The sequence below is a fragment of the Cryptococcus neoformans genome, chromosome 6 (assembly GCF_000149245.1).
Source record: "Cryptococcus neoformans var. grubii H99 chromosome 6, complete sequence".
Classification (NCBI taxonomy): Eukaryota; Fungi; Basidiomycota; class Tremellomycetes; order Tremellales; family Cryptococcaceae; genus Cryptococcus; species Cryptococcus neoformans.
In genome coordinates, this window is record NC_026750.1 from 40,001 (window position 1) to 57,971 (window position 17,971).

Genomic DNA, 17,971 nt, shown 5'->3' on the forward strand with positions numbered 1-17,971 from the left:
GAAGGAAGCGGCAGCGGGAAGGGGAAAGAGGGGAAAGGAGTGGGCGTTGTAGCTTGCTTCGGATATCATCCCTGGTTCACCCATCGCTACACCCTCTCTCCGCCGTCCTCGCTCCCTTCCAAACGAGATCACTATACCTCTCTTTTCCTCCAATCCGCCTCCAAGCCCAACAACCGCCCAGACGAAGACAAGCTTGAAACCCTCTTGGAAACCCTCCTCCCCTTCCTCCCCGACCCAATCCCTCTCCAACCCTTGCTCCAGACCCTCCGCCAAAACCTCGTCAAATTCTTGGAGGAAGGGAGACTAACAATGTTGGGAGAGGTGGGACTCGATGCAAGTGCGAGGCTGAGGTGGCCCATCGAGGCGAGAAGTATCTGGGAGGAGATGTATGGGAAGGGGAGGAAGGATCGGGAGCCCGCGCCAGAGGGCGAAGAGTCGGAAGAATGGAAACGTCTAACACCATTCAAAGTCCCCATCTCACATCAGCGTGCCATCGTCGAAGCTCAAATGGAAATCGCAATCGAGCTGGGTATCAATATTTCATTCCATTCTGTCGCTTGTGCTGGTGCGTCCCCTAAAGTGTGACTTTTGTTTTCGTCTCCTGATATCCAAAAAAAAAAACCTTAGGCCCGACGATGGATGTTTTAAACAGTATGAAAACCAAACACGGCTCCCACTTTATTCGCCGCGTGAACGTTGATCTCCATTCGGCTGGAGGCTGGAGTCCTCAGTTCTGGATGCAAGCTCAAGTACGTCTTTCAACCTCTTCTATTACCCCTTTGCTCACTTTCATACCCCGCGCACAGAAATCCCTCCCCAACCTATACGCATCCCCCTCTATCCCCATCACCTCCCGCTCCCCTTCCGCGCCTTCTCTCATCCGCGCCATCGCCCGCGATAGAATGTTGGTAGAGTCGGACAGCCACGATGCGAGGCTGAGTACAAGGTACGTTTGGGCAGCGACAGAGTGGGTGGGGAGGTTGAAAGGGTGGAAGGTGGAGGGTTTGGATCGGGATCGCGATCGCAATCAGGATCAGGATCATCATCATCCGGGGGTGGAGGAAGACTGGGAACTAGAAAGCGAAGAAGAAGCATACGACCATCGTGGAAAACCCATCGACCCTGCACCAGAAGAAACATGGACCGTCCGAACACTGGAGAGGAACTGGGCACGGTTTATGCGTCTTTTAGATTGATTGACATATGGATGGATATAAACCTTGGATCTAATGGATCTGATTATATCAAATATCCAAAAAGTTTGCGCAGATTCATTTCTAGGAATAAACTACCCAAGACTACTTTCCTGCCTTCCTCTCATCTTCCTTCGTTATCTTCTTCCTACCCTCGTTCCTCTGTATCCTTACATCTTTAAAACCGGCCGCCGGGAGCTCCATGAGCAGGAGGTTGGAATAAAATGTTGGTTTTAGGCTGAACGGATAAAAGACATGCTGGTCATAATGGGGGCGATTATGGTGAAGATCGGAAGAAAGCCTTATAGAAGAAGGGGTCAACAAGTTTAACACGATCTACACGCCAATAAATTGAAATGATGATTCCACCCATGGATTCTGGCACGACGGCATTCTCAGATCGCCAAAGAATGCGACGCCGATCTTTTAGGATTTTAGCTGATTTTGCATACACAAAGATAGCCGCGGCAGCTAAAAGTGCTGAAGTCCTTTCCTAACACTCTCCAACCGCCTTCTCCTACTCTTCTTTCTCAGCCCACTCAATGAGACTCTTCATGATTCCCATCGCTCCATGTTTGTAACTTCCACCGAACATGTATGTGTGCTATTCATTGGAAAATGAATGGTCCAAGAGATTGAAGTGAAGATGGTTAGATGGGTTAGCGGCATGCACTGTATGGAGAACGTAGAAACGTACATTCAAATGGTGATACAGTTCGTAAAGTTTCTGGCGTTCATTGTAATACGGTGAGCTACGCGGGTGGACTTGGTGATATTCATCGTAGAATTCGTAACTAAAGCCTATTTGTGTTATCGGTTCAGTCCGATTGGAAGAGAAAGCGTGGACAAGGGAATGGGAAGGAAGGAGAAAGAAGAGTCAGCACGTCTTGCGCGAGTTTTGGAAATGATATACAAGCAAAATAAGAATAAAAATAGACATACCACCAAACATACGGGTAATCCCCAAATCTGCCTCATTATGCCCGTAGTACGAGGCCGGATCAAAGATGACGGGTGAAGATGTCGTTTCGTCGTAGCCAGCATTACCCGACCAAAGATCGCCATGGAGGATAACAGGCTGAGGGGCCGGGGAGAATGAATGAAGGAGGAGAGGGACAGCTCTGATTTCGTATTATTGAAAGTTAGCCACAGTTTACAGAATGCAAGGCGGAGAGGCCGAAGGGCAGGGCGCCGAGGGGGTGCATGGGATTTGTCTACGCACCTTCTTTTCATGTCTTCCCACAACGCATTAATCTCTTTATCCCCTATCCTGTTCACCAAGTTCCCTAATCTCCTATCTCTCCAGAACACCTCCCAACTTTCTTCCCATGTATTATCCTGCTCTGTCGCTCCACAATGCGTCGGCACCGGGAACCCATACTTGCCTTCATACCCTTCAGTCCCCTCTGGCGGCGGCATATGCATTTGCGCAAGTTTCGACCCCAAACCTCGCTGAGTATGACCTCCACGCGCAGAAGACAAGTCAAACCACTGAGTCACCATCGTCGCTTCTTTCCCGTCGGGAGATACTTCAAACCCGAGCACTTCGGGCACGAGACCCGTGGACGTTTTGGACATGGCAAGGAGAGAGGCAACTTCCCCGCGCATTTGGGGGACATTTCGATCTGTTTTGGTGAAATACTGTTTACCGGTAGTGGAGTGGGTGATGATAAAACCGGAAGTGGACGCGGCGATGGATAGCTCGTTCGCGGGGATGTGAGCGGCTTTGAAAATGTTTGCGATGGGCTGTGTGATCGTTGGCATTGTATTAAGTGAATGTTATAGAGTTATCTAGAGTACAGAGGATGGTTAGCAGTATATATACATGAAAACTGGAGTTGGTGTCGCGAAGATGGCCGACGAAAAGGGTTCTCATGGACGGCCCCGGAAGAGGTGTAGATGTGATATCATAATTCGGCTGGACTCGCAAGGTGGAGGGAGGAAGGTGTGTTACGTAAATGATAGTATTACATAAGAGGGCTGGTAGTGTTCTCTACCTTATTCCCAGCAACAAGTGATAGGAGGTTATGCTTATGCATGAGTATGGACCAAAAACTCATAGGGTCACTTATAGACAGGCAGGTCTGAGGGGAAGGCATGCATGCATGCATATCCGAAGCTTTGAAAAGTACAAAAGGGCTGTTTACGAATAGGGGGTGTTATTTGCGCACGTGTGTTGGGAACCTCCACCTGCTGCGTTGTGGACCACTCCCGACAACTCAACAATTCGACAACTCGACATCCAGTTTTGCTTTATCTCCAGCCAGTTGTCCCCTTCCATCTTTCTCCAGGCTCTCCATCTGCTATGAAGGTACAGCCTTACGTCCATCCATACCACCCGTGCTGACCCTTCCAATAGTTTGGAAAGACCATCCAGTCTCAGCAAGTCCCGGGATGGGGAGAATATTACCTCAATTACAAAGTCCGTTCCCCCAGTCATCCCATCTTTTCCACTACAAACCACAAAGCTAACCCATACCTAGGCTCTCAAGAAGATAATCAATTCGTACGCAGCTGGCCGTCCTGCGTCAGATGCATCCCTCCTCTCTCTCGGCCTCCGTCCCGCTCGTCTCCCGGTAGCGATCACCGACACCAACACAACCTCATCACTCCCGAATTCCTCCCATCCGCCTAGCTCATCAGATACCAGCACAGATGCGGAACATGTCAATATTCAAGACTTGGAGCCTTTACCGCCGCAGACGGCCCCCCCGGGAAATACAAGTAGTGGGTTGATGGGTCGGAATCCGATGGAGGGTGCAGGGCGGAGTGAGAGTTTCAAAGCACATCGAGATGTCTTTTTCTTCACACTCCAAAGAGAGCTTGAAAAGGTGAACCTCTTCAGTCGTCAGACCCGAAAAATTAATTGATTTCAATCTGTCTAGATCAACGCATTCTATCTCATCAAAGAACGTGACCTCCGTCTCCGCCTTCTTTCCCTCTTGTCCAACCGCAAACGTCTCCTTCAAAACTCTTCATCCACCACACCCGACACTTCTGATGGCCTCTCACCCACTGGTGTTCGGCGCGACGCAGAGTGGGCGAGCCTGGAAGAAGGTTGGCGTCTCTTTGAACGTGATCTCGGCAAGTTGCAAGGGTTTATCGAAATCAACGCTACAGGCTTCCGTAAGATCTTGAAGAAATGGGATAAGCGGAGTAAGAGTAATACCAAGGAACTCTACCTTGAGCGGCAAGTTGAAGTACAGCCTTGCTTTAATCGAGAGTTTATCGCTAAACTCTCCGACATTGTTGCTGCAAATCTTATCGACGTCGAGAATGGGTCTGAACACATTTCAACAGCGTTTTTGGAAAGAGATCCGTCGTCTTTAGGTGGAGCCAACTTTGCCTCTACCGAAGTTATGGCGGGTGGAGTAGGCGTAGGGAGCAATAGGAGTGTGGATTTTGATATCGACTCGACTCGAGCTCTTGCTTTGGATGCTCTTGCAGATCTCGAGGCGAACCTTACCAAAGCCATCTCAGCAGGCCAAGACGCTCTTATCGATTGGGTCAAGGTCGCTCATGCTCGTCAACAGCGCCAACGTTTCTCCCAATCCACTACTGACCCGAGCTTGATGCGTATCCTCTGGCAATGCGCCCTTCACGCTCCTCCTACCCTCCTCCCCTTCGTTCTTTCGTCGCTCGAGTTGGACTATAACTGTATCGACAATATCAACGGTCGAAGTATTCTACACAAGGCGTGCATAGTCGGTTCGCTCCCGTTGGTTGAGCACTGTGTAGAGAACTCGCCGGGATTGGTGGAGAAGAATGATGTGTACGAGCGGCGGCCATTACACTACGCTGCGATGCACGGTTTCGCCGAAATCGTTTCTTTCCTCTTGCAAACCTCTTCCAACCCATCCGCGACCGGCCATCGAGAAGCGGCCGAACCGTCACCGACGGATATGGACGGCTACACTCCGCTCATGCATGCTATCCAGCGAGGTCACCTCGCCGTCGTTCAGATCTTTGTCAGTGACGAAATTACAGGTGGGGCCCGCGAGAGGATCACGCTCGAGCCGACAGCCATGTCGAATGACCTTATCCCCCTCTCGCTCGCATGTGAGCACGGCCATGTCGAAGTCGCCCGCCTTCTCCTTCAACGTGGCGCGAGGGTTATCCCCAATTCTGAAGGTCTTTACCCGCAACATTTCGCTGCGAAAGCCGGACATTCCGCCATCTGTCAGTTGCTTGTAGAAGAAGGTGGTGAGGAAGGAGGGGGTAAAGATAGAAAGGACAAGTACAACCTTTGGACACCTCTGCATCATGCTGCGATAGGTGGTGAAGAAAGACATCTGGAGTGTGTTAAAGTGTTGGTGGAGAAGGGAGGGTGTGATGTGAATGTGCCGGATGAGTATGGGAAGAGTGCGGGGTGGTATGCGGCGTGGTTTGGTCACGTGGAATGTTTGAATTATTTGAGAGATCATGGAGCGAGATTGGGAGGGTCTAGAGGTGGTGATGTATCGTCAACAGGCATTGGGGGCGCAGGAGCGCAAGCGGGAGGAAGAAGGGAGGATGGAGGAGAGATGGAAGATAAAATGAAGGTGGATGAGATGGGAGGTTTGGGACTTGCAGCAGACCCCCAGATGGGAGCATTGTCGCCCGGTTCAGATTTAGAATTGGACCCTCCTGCCGAAGAGTTTGAGTTGATACCTTCGCTCTCTTTGCCTCCGCCCATCATTCCGTGAGTTCGCTCCTTGCCTTTTCATGAAGTTTGCCTTTTTGACCTTTCGGTAATGCTTTTAAATTTTAAAAAAAGGTTGAGAGTGTACGGCCACGAATTCCTCGCACAACGATGCCTCATCCAACTCTCTCTCGGACATCGTATTACCTCTTCCTTCCCGCCATGCAACTCCAACACCCCAACTCACACGCATCCCCACGCGCCAGCGATCAAGCTCTACTCACGCTCTGGCTCAGGACAAGACTCTCTTCACCTTTGGTCTTCGCTAAAGTTGGTCATGACCTCCAAATCCGATATCTCGGCTGTACCGCATAGCGTGATCCTCCCGCTCGCTGATGAGCGCGAAGTCTTCTCCTTCCACGCACAAGACCTTGACCGATTCACCCTCGAACTTTCACTTTATCCTACGTTTGGCTCGAAAGTCATCGGCCGTGCTATCCTCTTACCTGGTACGTGGAAGGATATAAAGTACCACAAACAACTCCAAGCGCCGCTGCTAGACCATAATCTCAAAGCTATCGGCGAGGTAGCGTTGGAAGTAAGCTGTATAACGCCATTTGAAGGAGCGCAACTGGAAATCGGAGGGAGGGTTGAGACGTATTGGAAATCCAAAGTCGTCAAGGGTGATTCGGCCCAGGACCACGCGCATTTGGCACCGCACAAACCTTTGAGCGTCTTTTCGTCGTCTGGTGCTGTGGCGGGGGATATAGGAGCTGCTGCTGCAGGTGCTGTCGGACACGGCGTTAGCCTTGAAGGAGGTAAAATGAATGATATGGGTGTGAGCTCCGGTGCAGACACTGGCATGAGTACGGTGCCAGCAACGGGAGCTGCAAGCAGTGGGGGAGGTGGCGAATCGGCGTTGGTGACAGCCAGTTCGCTTTCAGGAGAGTATGTGCATGTGGTAGTACAGGTGACGAAGGATGGAGTACCTGTAGTGTACCCTCACGGGAGACTACCAGTGAAGGAATTTGATTTGGGCGTATCGGATGCGACGTATGATCAGTTTATGGCGCTCGCTACACGACTTGGGCTTGCGCTTCAACCACCATCCTCCTTAGATTACCAACCAACAACGTCTGATTGGTACAACCTCCTCTCCTCTACCCTCTCCTCCCTTACTGACGTCCTCACCCTCCTCCCTCACGAAATTGGTATTAATCTCCGCCTTCGATACACCCGCGAGGTCGATTCGTCATCTGTTGGTAAGAAGGTAGGAAGGGAGAGCGGTGAAGTGAACAAGTGGGTTGATAGCGTCTTGGATAGTGTGTATGAGGTAGGAAAGAAAGTTGGTGGTGAAGGGGGGAAGGCGAGGAAGATTATCTTTTCGAGCTTTGATCCAGTTGTCTGCACGGCCTTAAATTGGAAGCAGCCAAATTGTAAGCGTGCTCTCCCCCCTGCTCTGGTCATCTTAATCGTGCGAAAAATGCTTCCATGCTAATATTCTCTTTTACTTCTTCCAATACCAGATGCTGTCTTTTTCGCCTCCTATTGCGGCGTCTCCCGTCAATCTTCATTGCCTGCCTCAACATCCATCAGAACCTCAGATGAGGACACCACGCACAGTCCATCTCCTTATATCACTGGCGAGCATGGGTACGGAGGAAGACGTACTAGACGGCTTATACCAGCTCCTCGGGAAGAAGAATCAGATGTGAGGTGCCTTAGTGTGAGAGAGGCTGTCAACTTTGCAAAAAGCAGAAACTTGTTGGGTGTTATCCTCGAGGCATCGACTTTGGTATGTTCACAACTTTTCTGACTCGATTTTTTATGATCCTTGTTGACAAAACTATCGTACCTCTTCCACTCGGACAAAAAACAGTCCGCCGTCCCCTCGCTTGTTGCATCCGTTAAAGATGCTGGCCTTCTTCTTGCGGCGTTTGGTGAGCCTGCTGATATAGGCGTGTTGAGACAGGGTGCGGACGATGGAAGGACAATAGATGCGTTCGTCCTCGAAGGGTAAGTGGTCCTTGTGTCTCCATAATTCGAGTAATACTTTGTGATTAGGGAGAGCTGATCGGATTTTTGGTGATAGGATTATGACTCTTACTATTTAAGGAGGGCGGCTTCGCAGAATTTGACATTGTTAGATTTGTTGTTCAACAATTGCTCATAGGGGGAGATAAAACAAATGAAACAATAGGCTTCTGTATCTTTGGCTGAAAAGAGATGCATGTAACTGTAATACTAGCTGGTGCTGGCTAATAATAATTGGACTTGCAAAAATTCATCGAAAGGGGGGACAAATTGAACTTTTTTACTCGAAGAATCTGAGTATCATGATGGATTGTATGAAGGGAACGCCGACAAGTTATATATAGCGACCAGATCATCCAGTTAATCTCTCCGTGGTCGAGTTGAAGAGCGGAAATTTTGTCATTTGGAAGATTATTATTAGCACCGAACGACACTTTGTCATCTGTGCAAGTCATTCTTTGACTCAGCCCAAATGAAAATCGACAACCGCCGGCAACCGCTCAAAAATGAAGACTATCTACTCGCTACAAAGTAGCCAACAGTACGCTTAGGATTGTTCATTTCTATTTCATCACCTTTGAGTGGCTCTCCAACAGCTTTCCAGGGACGTGATGGGAATGCGAAATCAGTCTGTGCGAAGAGGAAGACGATAGCAGCTAGAAGGAGGACAGCTAGGAAAGCAAGACTGGCTTTGGATGTGGGTTTCTTGTCCGAGGAAGGATGCCGGGCTGGTTTCGGGGAATGGGCCATAAGAAAAGAGTCAAGATGGTACCCTGTAACTTCCCACTATAATAGATGGGTGAAGGATGAAAGGGCGTAATGGAGAGCAAGAAGTGGGAAAGAAACAAATGCACATATTTACAATCCTAACTCTGTTATGGTAGATCAGTCTTAATTTTTTTGGAACTGTAAGCTTCGGCCAACTATAAAAACATCCCAGTTTACATTTCGCATTATTATTACCATTCCGTGCACGGTTCCCAAGATCTGTCATCTTCCTCTTCGTCCTCATAACGAAGTTGTAAAGATATGATTAATAGGATTCGATCATTATTAATAACAGATAAAACCATTTGCAAGATATCTCAACTTTTCGTAATCCCCAAATAAGCTCACGTAACATACCGGAACCCTATCCCTCATCAATCAATCGCTTTTCCAATAACATCTCCCTCTAAAAGACAGGAAATAACTTACCAGGTGCCAAGTCGTATTTGTTCCCTACATCGAGATAAGTCCCCCTTGGCGGTCTTCCGCCTTCCCTCTTATCACGTCTTCTGTTCTCCCATCGGAAGTATATTGTCATGATCACCGCGATAATCAGACCAAGTGCATTGAATGCGATATTGATTGATGCTCCTTTTATATACTGTGGTCCTTCGGCCGTGGGAAATCTATAAATAGTTGGATATGAACAAAAAAGTCAGCTTGCTGTCTTTATCAAAAAGAGAGAACAACTTGGAGCAGCGTACAGGAAAGCTGAAGTCAAAGAAAGACATTGTCCGATAGTATTAATTATCCCCAAACCAGTCGCTCGTTGACTCTGATTCGCCGTCGCTCCACTGAGCCAGCTAACAAGCAGGGGAAGGTTGGCGTACCCCGCTGTAACTATCAAGATACAAGCAAAGTATCTCGCGGAGTAGTGGGTCGTAGCCGGTACAGAGAGAAGAACGGCCCAGCCGACAAGGCCGAGGATGAAGACTACAGCGATGGGGATGCCCCGGGTTTGACGACGATCAGAGTAAGTGGTGAGTAAGAGCATGAAGACTAAGGCGACTGCGTAAGGGGGGACGGTGAAGAGCTGGGCACGGGCATTGGAGTATCCTAAATAAATGATGGGCGATAAATTCTAGGTACTAAGGTGAACGATGAACACGACATACCGAAACCCTTAATGATAGTGGGTAGGAATCCGCTCACAGAACCAAGAGTTAGGTTGATGCAAGCGTACCTAACTAGTGTCAGATAGATTGAACTGTGTGGATAATGCAGAATCGCTCACTCAACAGCCATAACATACACCTTCCAATCCGTTACAGCCCTCTTCACCGCCCTCCAATCAACACCCACTTCCTCAACATTATTCTCCCCATTCAATCGGGTCAGACAGATGGTTCGTTGCTCCTCTGTAAGGTAATTGCTCGTTTCCGGCCGGGTAGGCATGAATAAAAATACACAGATAGCCAAAATAACAGCAGGGCAACCTTCAATCAAAAAGAGGATTCTCCATTGCGGTATCGCGCTGTTGGTGATATTCGATACACCAAAAGCTATCAGCCCTCCAAAAGCACCGGATACTGTCCCTGCTGCCACGAATAACCCAACACGCTTGGCGAGATCGCGTTTAGTATACCAGAACGAGAGGTACAAGACGGTCGCCTGGCCGGACATGGATTCACCGATTCCGACGAAAAGACGGCAGACGTAGAGACCAGCTTTGTTGAAGGCAGCGGCTTGGCATGTTGCCGCGACGGACCAGATGAGAGCGCCACATGCGATAGAACGAGAGGGAAGATAGTATTTGGCGAGGAGAGTGCCGGGTATCTATCATTGTCAAGGCTTGTCCCTAAGCCGTAGGAGAGGAGAACATACTGAGAAAACAATATACTGAGAAGGACTATTAATTGAGTTTCACGAGGAAAGAGGGTCCGCTTACAGTTACAAAGAAACAGGCAAGGGCGATGGAGTAGTTAGTATCGCTACCGTCTAGGACTTCGTCTTGCAGACCTTGGAGTCTCGCATTGGCGCTGCCTATAGTATGAATGGATTGAATGTATGGATGTCTGCAAATCTCACATGTTTCCTCTATCAAGGTACGCTCCGAGATAGATCAAAGTCGCAAACGGTAAAATGGCAGCGTCTACGAAACAGATGTCAGCTGACAATCAACCCGTCAGCAAGGTAAGGACACACCAAGTTTCCAAAGCAGTCTTCTCTCAGCTTTCTTGAGCTCCTTTTTGTGTACCAATCCAGCATCACTGTCCGCATATTTCGAGCTCCTTGCTTCGACGTCAGTACCTGCAGTGTATACACCTCCTTCACATGACTGTCTGTCGGCCTCGTTGAGATCGAGTTGAGCGCCTTGCTTCTCTTCAATAATCGTTGGTTCCGGATGGAAAGTAGCTTGTGGATTCATGATTGTTCGGCTTTGCCCTTGGGCCTGTTGGAACCTGCTTCCCGCGACGAGCTGTTAGACACCCCGATAACGAAAGAGTTGAAGCTGATGTAATATGCGTTTCAATTACCTTTTGTTTACGAGCGTGAATCCACAAGTACGTGGATATTGTGTAATGACTGCTTGAAGATTGTATGGCCTCTATGGCTCGTGACTGGTTGGTGTAAAGGGATCCATCTTGCTCATTCTGCCGGTATGGAGTTTTCGGGCGATGGATTAACTGAAATGCCGAGTCAAAGAGCCAAAAGAACGGCTGAAAATAAATCCGCCAGTCAAGTGAAGTGACTAAGGCACGGGGCTAAAAACTGGGGCACCACCACATCAGCCATTGGCCCAAGCTTCGGATATGGTCGCTATCACCGATCGGGATCATCTTTAATTACAAGCATGAATGACAGTAACGTGTTCACACTTTTCTGCTAATCTTCCGCTTTTGCGGTGTGCAATCAATTTGCGCACTGGTATCGAGGCAATAAGAGAGTAGGAATCAACGTTGTTTATTACTTAGGCGGTTTTGTAGCCGGGGAAAAAGCACCAAACCGCCGAAGTGACCAAAGAAGTGGAAGGTCCAGACTGACGAGCGAGGAGAGGAGGGAGATCATGATTGATTACCTGCGCCAGCGGGACCGGAATAACCGGTTGGAAAACGATATAATGATGGGACAATATGTTCTGTGTTGGAAATGAAGTATCGATAGATACTAATGATGTGCTAAGTACAGCTCTATTATCATGAGACTGTAGTACATAGCGGAGGTCGATGTTCTTCACATGGCTGATTGTTGAAATCATTACGTATTGTGCGACATACTAAAGCTCAAATCCTTATCCGCGATAGCAGGCGTTATTATCCGCGACAGCAGGCGTTCTCCACGCACGTGAGGCCAGCCGCCGATTCTGCGAGATCACATGCCACACTGAACGCAACTCGCGTTTGTTACTCAGTTGCAGTTCTCACCATCAGGTGGTTGCTTGACGGCACATCCGAGGTTTGAGGATCCTCTGACCTGGGAATGTTGTAATGGTGCTGTAGTTATAAACTTGGTAGGACAAAAGAAGCGCGACAGTTTGTGATGCAAAAATTGTGAAGACTTGCGTAATATTTTATAAGTACGTTGTATCGTTGCACGTTGTCCAGTTTTCTTTGTCGGCCGCCTGCGACCGAGCCGATCCGGAAAATTTCCGACGGGCATTTTTAAACTTGTTTTATTTAACATCCGCGTGTTGCACACGACTCCGTTATTCGTGAATGCCAGTGGCCGTATGGACAGTACGATTGATTACTATCCGTTCCTCTCTGAGCTTTGTGTATGCATTCAAGTAGGATTCAACTCTAGTCACACGACTTTATCGTCCGCCTATTAAACCTTAGCCATCCCAATACCGTTATAAACGCGCACGATTACATATATAAAAGACTCGAAAAAGAAAAAAATGAAACGTCCGCCTCATCTCGCTTGCACGACCCTGGGCTCGCTTCGCGACTACATAATAAATCCTTTTTGCATATTCCACCAGGAGCTCCAAGACCCATTCCATCAACTCCATTTCTTTTTCGTCTTTCTTTTCAGCATCAAGTATAAGCGCGCATAACAGCAAAGATGTCGATACCATACGAAACGGAGAAGGACAAGTCAATAAGTGGAGGGTCGCAAGGTGCGATGACTCCGATCAATGGGAAGAGTGGCAATGAGGTGCTTGTGACGCCTGCTTTGGGCGAGAAGGGTGGATTTGAAGGATGTAAGTTAAGACTCAAAAAGATGCCATTATATTTTGATCAGCTAAACAATGGTTTGCAGCTGGTGGTAACCCAGGAGAAGGGACGGTCCATCGATCGCTCAAGCAGCGACACATGTCAATGATCGCCCTTGGAGGTAAGTCTTTTCCTCTGTTACTATTATTGAAGAATGGCCCTGACATCTCTAAAGGCGCTATAGGTACGGGTCTCTTTGTCGGATCAGGTTCTGCACTGGCCACTGGTGGACCCGTCGGTTTCTGGTTAGGATATGTCTTCATGGGCCTTATGGTGTAGGTCAAATTTCTCTTTACACCTCCACCTCCTCCACCACTCCACCCGATCAGGTGCTTACGTGATCCATAGATACTCTATGATGGTAGCACTTGGAGAGATGGCATCTCTTTATCCAGTTGCCGGTGCTTTCACCCATTATGCTGCCCGGTTTGTCGACCCCGCTCTCGGCTTCGCTACCGGTATCAATTATTGGTATTCATACGCCATTACCATCCCTACTGAGATCGTTGCCGCGACCATCGTTATTTCGTACTGGGACTCCACCACCAATGCCGCTGTCTATATCACTGTTTGCTTCGTGTCAATTATTGCCATCAAGTGAGTGTCCTTACAATGCATAATGACAATCACAAGCTAATGCCTAAAATAGTTTCCTCGGTGCTCGGGGTGAATAATCTGCTCCTTGTGGTATTTGTAGAAATTTGCTAACTCCGCCTTTAGCATACGGTGAAGCTGAGTTCTGGTTCTGTTCCGTCAAGATCGTTACCATAGTCGGTTTAATCATCTTGGGTATCGTCCTTATGTGCGGCGGTGGGCCCGTGAGTCTCCCAACTCAGTTTTTCTATTATAAACTCTAAAGTTGAAAGCACAGAACCACGATGCTATCGGATTCCGATACTGGCGCGACCCTGGTCCTTTCGCCCAAATCACCATTGAAAACGGTGCCGGCGTCGTCCCAGGTCGATGGGGTCAATTCCTTGCCTTCTGGAACGTCTTCGTACAGGCTGCTTTCTCTTTCATCGGTACTGAGATCATCGCCACGACTCTTGGTGAGGCTGAGAACCCTCGAAAGACCGTCCCTCGTGCTATCAAGCAAGTTTTCTTCCGGTAAGTCTTTTGTTACAGCTACAGATATGGCAGTCATGGAATTTGAGCTGACAGCTATTCAGAATCCTTTTCTTTTATGTTATGGGTACCTTTGTAATCTCTGTTCTTGTTCCTTACACCGAACCTAACCTTCTCAACGGGTCCGGTACCGCCGCTGCTTCCCCCTTCGTCATTGCCATCAACAACGCAGGCATCAAGGCCCTCCCTTCCATTGTCAATGCCGTTTTGCTCATTGCCGCTTGGTCAGCTGGTAATTCAGACCTTTATGCTGCGTCTCGTACCCTGTATGCTCTTGCGTTGGAAAGGCAGTTGCCCCGTATCTTCAGGAGGTGCACTAAGCGAGGTCTTCCTATTTGGTGTGTTACTGTGACGGCTTTGTTCGGAGCTTTCGCGTATTTGAACACTGGTGGTGAGGCAGCTGAAGAGGCTTTCAACTGGTTGTACAACTTGTCTGCAATCACTGGTATTATTACCTGGTGGTAAGTTGACGGGTCTTTATGGGACCAAATGAACAACAGCTAATTGCCGTGTTCTTCCAGGGCTATCCTTTTATCGTACCTTCGATTCTATTACGGCCTCAAGAAGCAAGGTATCAGTCGGGATGATTTCCCTTACCGCGCACCTCTACAACCCTATCTTTCTTGGCTTGGTTTCATCTTCTTCACCCTCGTGACAATGGTAAACATTTCTCTCTTCCATCTCAAGAATCGAAGCTAATCCCCCATCTCCAATTTTAGTTCAGCGGCTTCACAGTCTTCCTCAAGGGTAACTGGGATACCTCATCCTTCTTCGCCACTTACATCACCATTCCCATCTTCGCTTGTTGCTGGATTGGATGGAAGGTTGTCAAGAAGACCAAGATTGTACCTTTGGAACATATTGACTTCACAACAGGCAGGAGGGAGTTGGATGAGTTGGAGGCGCTTGACGCAGAGAAGTTCAAGCCGGAGACCAAGTACCAGAAGATTATCAGTATCTTGTTCTAGGGTGGTTTGATGAAGCTTTGTAAGCTTATTTCATGAAGGAACAAATTGAGATGATGAAGCTAACCAATCAATTTACTCAGTGTTTACTTGGTTTGTTGTAGACCTTATTTCTTGCATTTACGCCTCTTATTAGCATATGTACGCACGCATTTGACGATTTCTTTCTATAATGGCATTGGTCTTCCTTCGCCTCTACATGCATAATTCCTCAATTAGACTGCCAAACATGTTTCAGTGGATTACAGATAAGAAGTAGTACATGATAACGGTTGCCTAATTTGCTCCCGCATTAAATGGCTGGCGACCAGAAGGAAACTGAAAGTCGTGTCTGTTTCGTTCATCTTCTTTTGTCCCATCATAATATAAATATGTTTTGACGAACTTTCATAGTCTGGGAGATAACGTAACATCCAAATCACAGCCAATACCCGTGATACACAAAAAAAAACAACAGTCTGATAGCGTTTTTACGCACTTTGCACAGTACAAGAAGTACACGAGCTCGATCTTCTCAATCTCAAACTTCACTTCGTCCTTTTTTCCCAGGGAACTCGGCTCGCCCAAAGAAGCGCTTACTACTCTTCCAAGCAGGCCATAAATCTGCTGCCAAAGTCAAAAAGTACAGGTTCAACCCATACGCAATTGCCCATTCCAAGATGGCGGCTTTGGAGGAAACGTCGTCGCATTGGAAACTGGTATGCCCATTGGTCGCAGTAGCTTTTCCATGGCACTGTGCAAACTCATTTAGCGTGTATCAGAAAGGGAATGAAAATAATTTTGGTACTGTACTTACATACATGTAGGTTGCACCAAAGGCCGTGGCGAGGATGACATCTCCAGCAACGATGGCTAGCTTGAAGTAAGTGTTTCGTTTGAGATGTTTGCGTTCTTCGTGTCCCTTGTTGAGTTGCCACTGGCATCCCATCTCCGGATCAGGGATTATCCGATTGACATGCATAGGACACGTACCACTTCGAGCGTTTGAAAAATGGCCGATAAGGCTACACCGATGATGAAGACAAGCGTACCGTCCCAGTGGACTGTGGGATAGTCGTAGCAGTTCCACTGCACGCCAAGTGTCAGCTTAGTGTTTTTGGGCTGAGATGGGATTGCTTACTTTTGCCAGTACGAAGAGTCCAGCGCAACCCACAAAGCAGAAGAATATGGTGAGGTAGCCTACACTTATCTGTAAGCCTAATCTCCATCGTCATCAATAGACTAAAGTCACCGTAGATTTTCTCTTTCCTCCCTATATTTTCCGGCAATCTTCCTTTCCATCTCAACCACCGAATCACACATACCGATGAAAAGTACAGTCTAGTTCCATATCAGCTGTCAATACTTTCGTTAAGCGGCTTAAACACCCACATGATGACTACCACACATATCCCCAAGAACAGTCCTTCATTCGCGCCACCTATATCACTTATGAACGCTATACTCGCCACTGCTGGGTCATACCGAGGTTTCCCGGCGTCGACCCATAACATCATAAGCGCCGTGAGACCACCGAACCAGACAGTGGTGGCTAGAATGGGGAGGAGGATGTATGGCGCGTGGCCTATGGAGCGTGTCAGTGTTTGGCTAGGAAGAGCAGGGGAACCAGGGAACGGTGAAGGAAATGAGAACGGACGTAAGCGGACGAAAAAGGTTGGGCGAAGTTTCTCCTCCTGGAGAGGTTGCTGTTCCTTGTCCATGTTTGATCAACTTGACAAGTAGGCCTTTCCGCTCTGCTGCTGGTTCTGGTTGACTGACTAACCTTCTTTGAATCTCAAAGAGCTTTTTCCTGATTTTCTATCTGTCTGTCCAGGTGTAGGAAGGCATTCTCGCACCGAAACTCATATGCTCAGAATATAACAAACAAACAAACACGCACACCTATATCCTGATCTTTGCTGCTATTTCCCGTCTCACACCCATGTAATACTGATATGGGCCAATCCCTTGATAATCCATAAACACGACTGTTCAAGATCCATCCTCCTTTGGGCGTTAGCGCCTAATCCCGGGGAGCAGCCCATCCTTTCACACCGACTCTCCTGTTCTTTGAACCTTTTATCACACTGGGAATGCTCACTACGGAGGCTGTCAGTGGTTGTTATTTGCTATGAAATCCATGATATGGCATGATAGCTTAAACCGCAACATAGTGATATGATCGATGATGGTGGGAAACAAAGTCGGAATGAGTGGAGAGGGTCATGTTCGGATAGCCTGATTATAGGCCAGTTTATTCTGCGACATCAACCTTTTTCAAAAATCAATCGCACGACAGTCAGCACGACGACTATATAATGGAGAATCTTGGCCTGTCTTTGAATAAACGATGGCAGAAGTCAGCAAACGTTGTGCTTTCCTCCTTCTTCACCATTTGGCCTTCCCATCAATCCGTTCCCTTCTGCCAAGAATCCAACATTTTCTTTCCCAAATAAAAGAGAATATGCTATACACCTTGCTACAGTTCGGATGACACAAAGACCCTTTTTTCTTTCCTTTGACGTTTTTCTTTTATCTTTAGCGAAGGCCTTTTAAAAAGGTAGGTAATACTATCCTCAATATAGTCTAGCAAATGCTAGTCCCAGACCTATATAAGCTGGGCCAGCGCACCACCCATCTACATTTTCTCATTTTTCAAACACACATCCATTACCACTACCCATCAAGATGAGCGCGTCCCAGCAATCCACTAAGCCCGAAGACTCTCAACAGTCTGATGAAGATTGGATCGTCGAGCACTGTAAATGGCTCGACCAAACACTCGCCAGCGAACATCCAGAGTGGACCGCCGAGAAACGGCAGTCAATCGTTGAGCAATCTATGACAAATACAATCAAGCTCACGAATGAAGTTTTCACAGAGTTGAGTGCGAAACACCCTGAATGGACGGAGGAGCAGCTCCAAGAAGCGGTAGAAGAAGAGACGATTGCCCGTTCGGCTTCTCGTCTTATTAATGCCGCTCGGAACTGGGTCAGCGAACAAGGTAGTAATGCTAGCCAGCGCTAAGGAATTCCCTGTCGATCGCGGCGTTTATGATTATTTATTGAGAGGATACGAACATGAGAGCCAGAGAAGTAAAGTTTGATTTATGATGCATGAATGAGT

The 17,971-nt window shown here is 47.9% G+C and overlaps 7 protein-coding genes and 1 non-coding gene; 5 read left to right on the top strand and 3 right to left on the bottom strand.

The window, feature by feature from the left end:
• Window positions 1-1,873, top strand: part of CNAG_02543 (hypothetical protein) — a 2,446-nt gene extending 573 nt beyond the window's left edge. The window contains exons 2-4 of the mRNA XM_012194289.1: window positions 1-565; window positions 628-749; window positions 807-1,873. The exon at window positions 1-565 is cut by the window's left edge and continues 152 nt beyond it. Of these exons, the coding sequence (XP_012049679.1) occupies window positions 1-565; window positions 628-749; window positions 807-1,196 (1,077 nt within the window). The 3' untranslated portion in view covers window positions 1,197-1,873.
• Window positions 1,507-3,077, bottom strand: CNAG_02542 (fructosamine kinase). XM_012194832.1 has 4 exons: window positions 2,416-3,077; window positions 2,136-2,314; window positions 1,891-1,994; window positions 1,507-1,797 (listed from the first exon to the last, which is right to left on the bottom strand). The coding sequence occupies exons 1-4, from the start codon at window positions 2,955-2,957 to the stop codon at window positions 1,711-1,713; spliced, it is 912 nt and encodes a 303-aa protein (XP_012050222.1). The 5' UTR covers window positions 2,958-3,077; the 3' UTR covers window positions 1,507-1,710.
• A 366-nt stretch (window positions 3,078-3,443) lies between these two features.
• CNAG_02541 (cyclin-dependent protein kinase inhibitor) lies at window positions 3,444-8,068 on the top strand. XM_012194290.1 has 8 exons: window positions 3,444-3,504; window positions 3,553-3,615; window positions 3,677-4,024; window positions 4,079-5,874; window positions 5,950-7,250; window positions 7,341-7,609; window positions 7,694-7,830; window positions 7,907-8,068. Exons 1-8 carry the CDS (start codon window positions 3,499-3,501, stop codon window positions 7,926-7,928), a joined length of 3,942 nt encoding a protein of 1,313 aa, XP_012049680.1. The 5' UTR covers window positions 3,444-3,498; the 3' UTR covers window positions 7,929-8,068.
• A 306-nt stretch (window positions 8,069-8,374) lies between these two features.
• Window positions 8,375-12,118, bottom strand: CNAG_02540 (hypothetical protein). XM_012194831.1 has 9 exons: window positions 10,762-12,118; window positions 10,645-10,708; window positions 10,505-10,595; window positions 10,441-10,455; window positions 9,851-10,392; window positions 9,732-9,799; window positions 9,321-9,672; window positions 9,046-9,242; window positions 8,375-8,980 (listed from the first exon to the last, which is right to left on the bottom strand). The coding sequence occupies exons 1-9, from the start codon at window positions 10,982-10,984 to the stop codon at window positions 8,961-8,963; spliced, it is 1,572 nt and encodes a 523-aa protein (XP_012050221.1). The 5' UTR covers window positions 10,985-12,118; the 3' UTR covers window positions 8,375-8,960.
• Window positions 12,119-12,390: 272 nt separating this feature from the next.
• Window positions 12,391-15,104, top strand: CNAG_02539 (AAT family amino acid transporter). XM_012194830.1 has 11 exons: window positions 12,391-12,763; window positions 12,823-12,897; window positions 12,952-13,051; window positions 13,125-13,373; window positions 13,426-13,442; window positions 13,497-13,594; window positions 13,648-13,883; window positions 13,946-14,362; window positions 14,423-14,561; window positions 14,621-14,888; window positions 14,950-15,104. The coding sequence occupies exons 1-10, from the start codon at window positions 12,625-12,627 to the stop codon at window positions 14,867-14,869; spliced, it is 1,719 nt and encodes a 572-aa protein (XP_012050220.1). The 5' UTR covers window positions 12,391-12,624; the 3' UTR covers window positions 14,870-14,888; window positions 14,950-15,104.
• Window positions 15,105-15,240: 136 nt separating this feature from the next.
• CNAG_12515 lies at window positions 15,241-17,131 on the top strand. XR_001045847.1 has 5 exons: window positions 15,241-15,728; window positions 15,830-15,947; window positions 15,996-16,057; window positions 16,103-16,584; window positions 16,647-17,131. It is a non-coding gene; the product is annotated as a hypothetical RNA (non-coding RNA).
• CNAG_02538 (hypothetical protein) lies at window positions 15,387-16,566 on the bottom strand (the record flags this gene model as incomplete). The annotated part of the gene is made up of 6 exons (XM_012194829.1): window positions 15,387-15,599; window positions 15,663-15,782; window positions 15,839-15,934; window positions 15,987-16,045; window positions 16,098-16,186; window positions 16,238-16,566. The coding sequence occupies 6 exons, from the start codon at window positions 16,564-16,566 to the stop codon at window positions 15,387-15,389; spliced, it is 906 nt and encodes a 301-aa protein (XP_012050219.1).
• Window positions 17,132-17,435: 304 nt separating the features above from the next.
• On the top strand, window positions 17,436-17,965 carry CNAG_02537 (hypothetical protein). Its single transcript, XM_012194828.1, has one exon. The coding sequence runs from the start codon at window positions 17,534-17,536 to the stop codon at window positions 17,870-17,872; it is 339 nt and encodes a 112-aa protein (XP_012050218.1). The 5' UTR covers window positions 17,436-17,533; the 3' UTR covers window positions 17,873-17,965.
• Window positions 17,966-17,971: the final 6 nt, after the last annotated feature.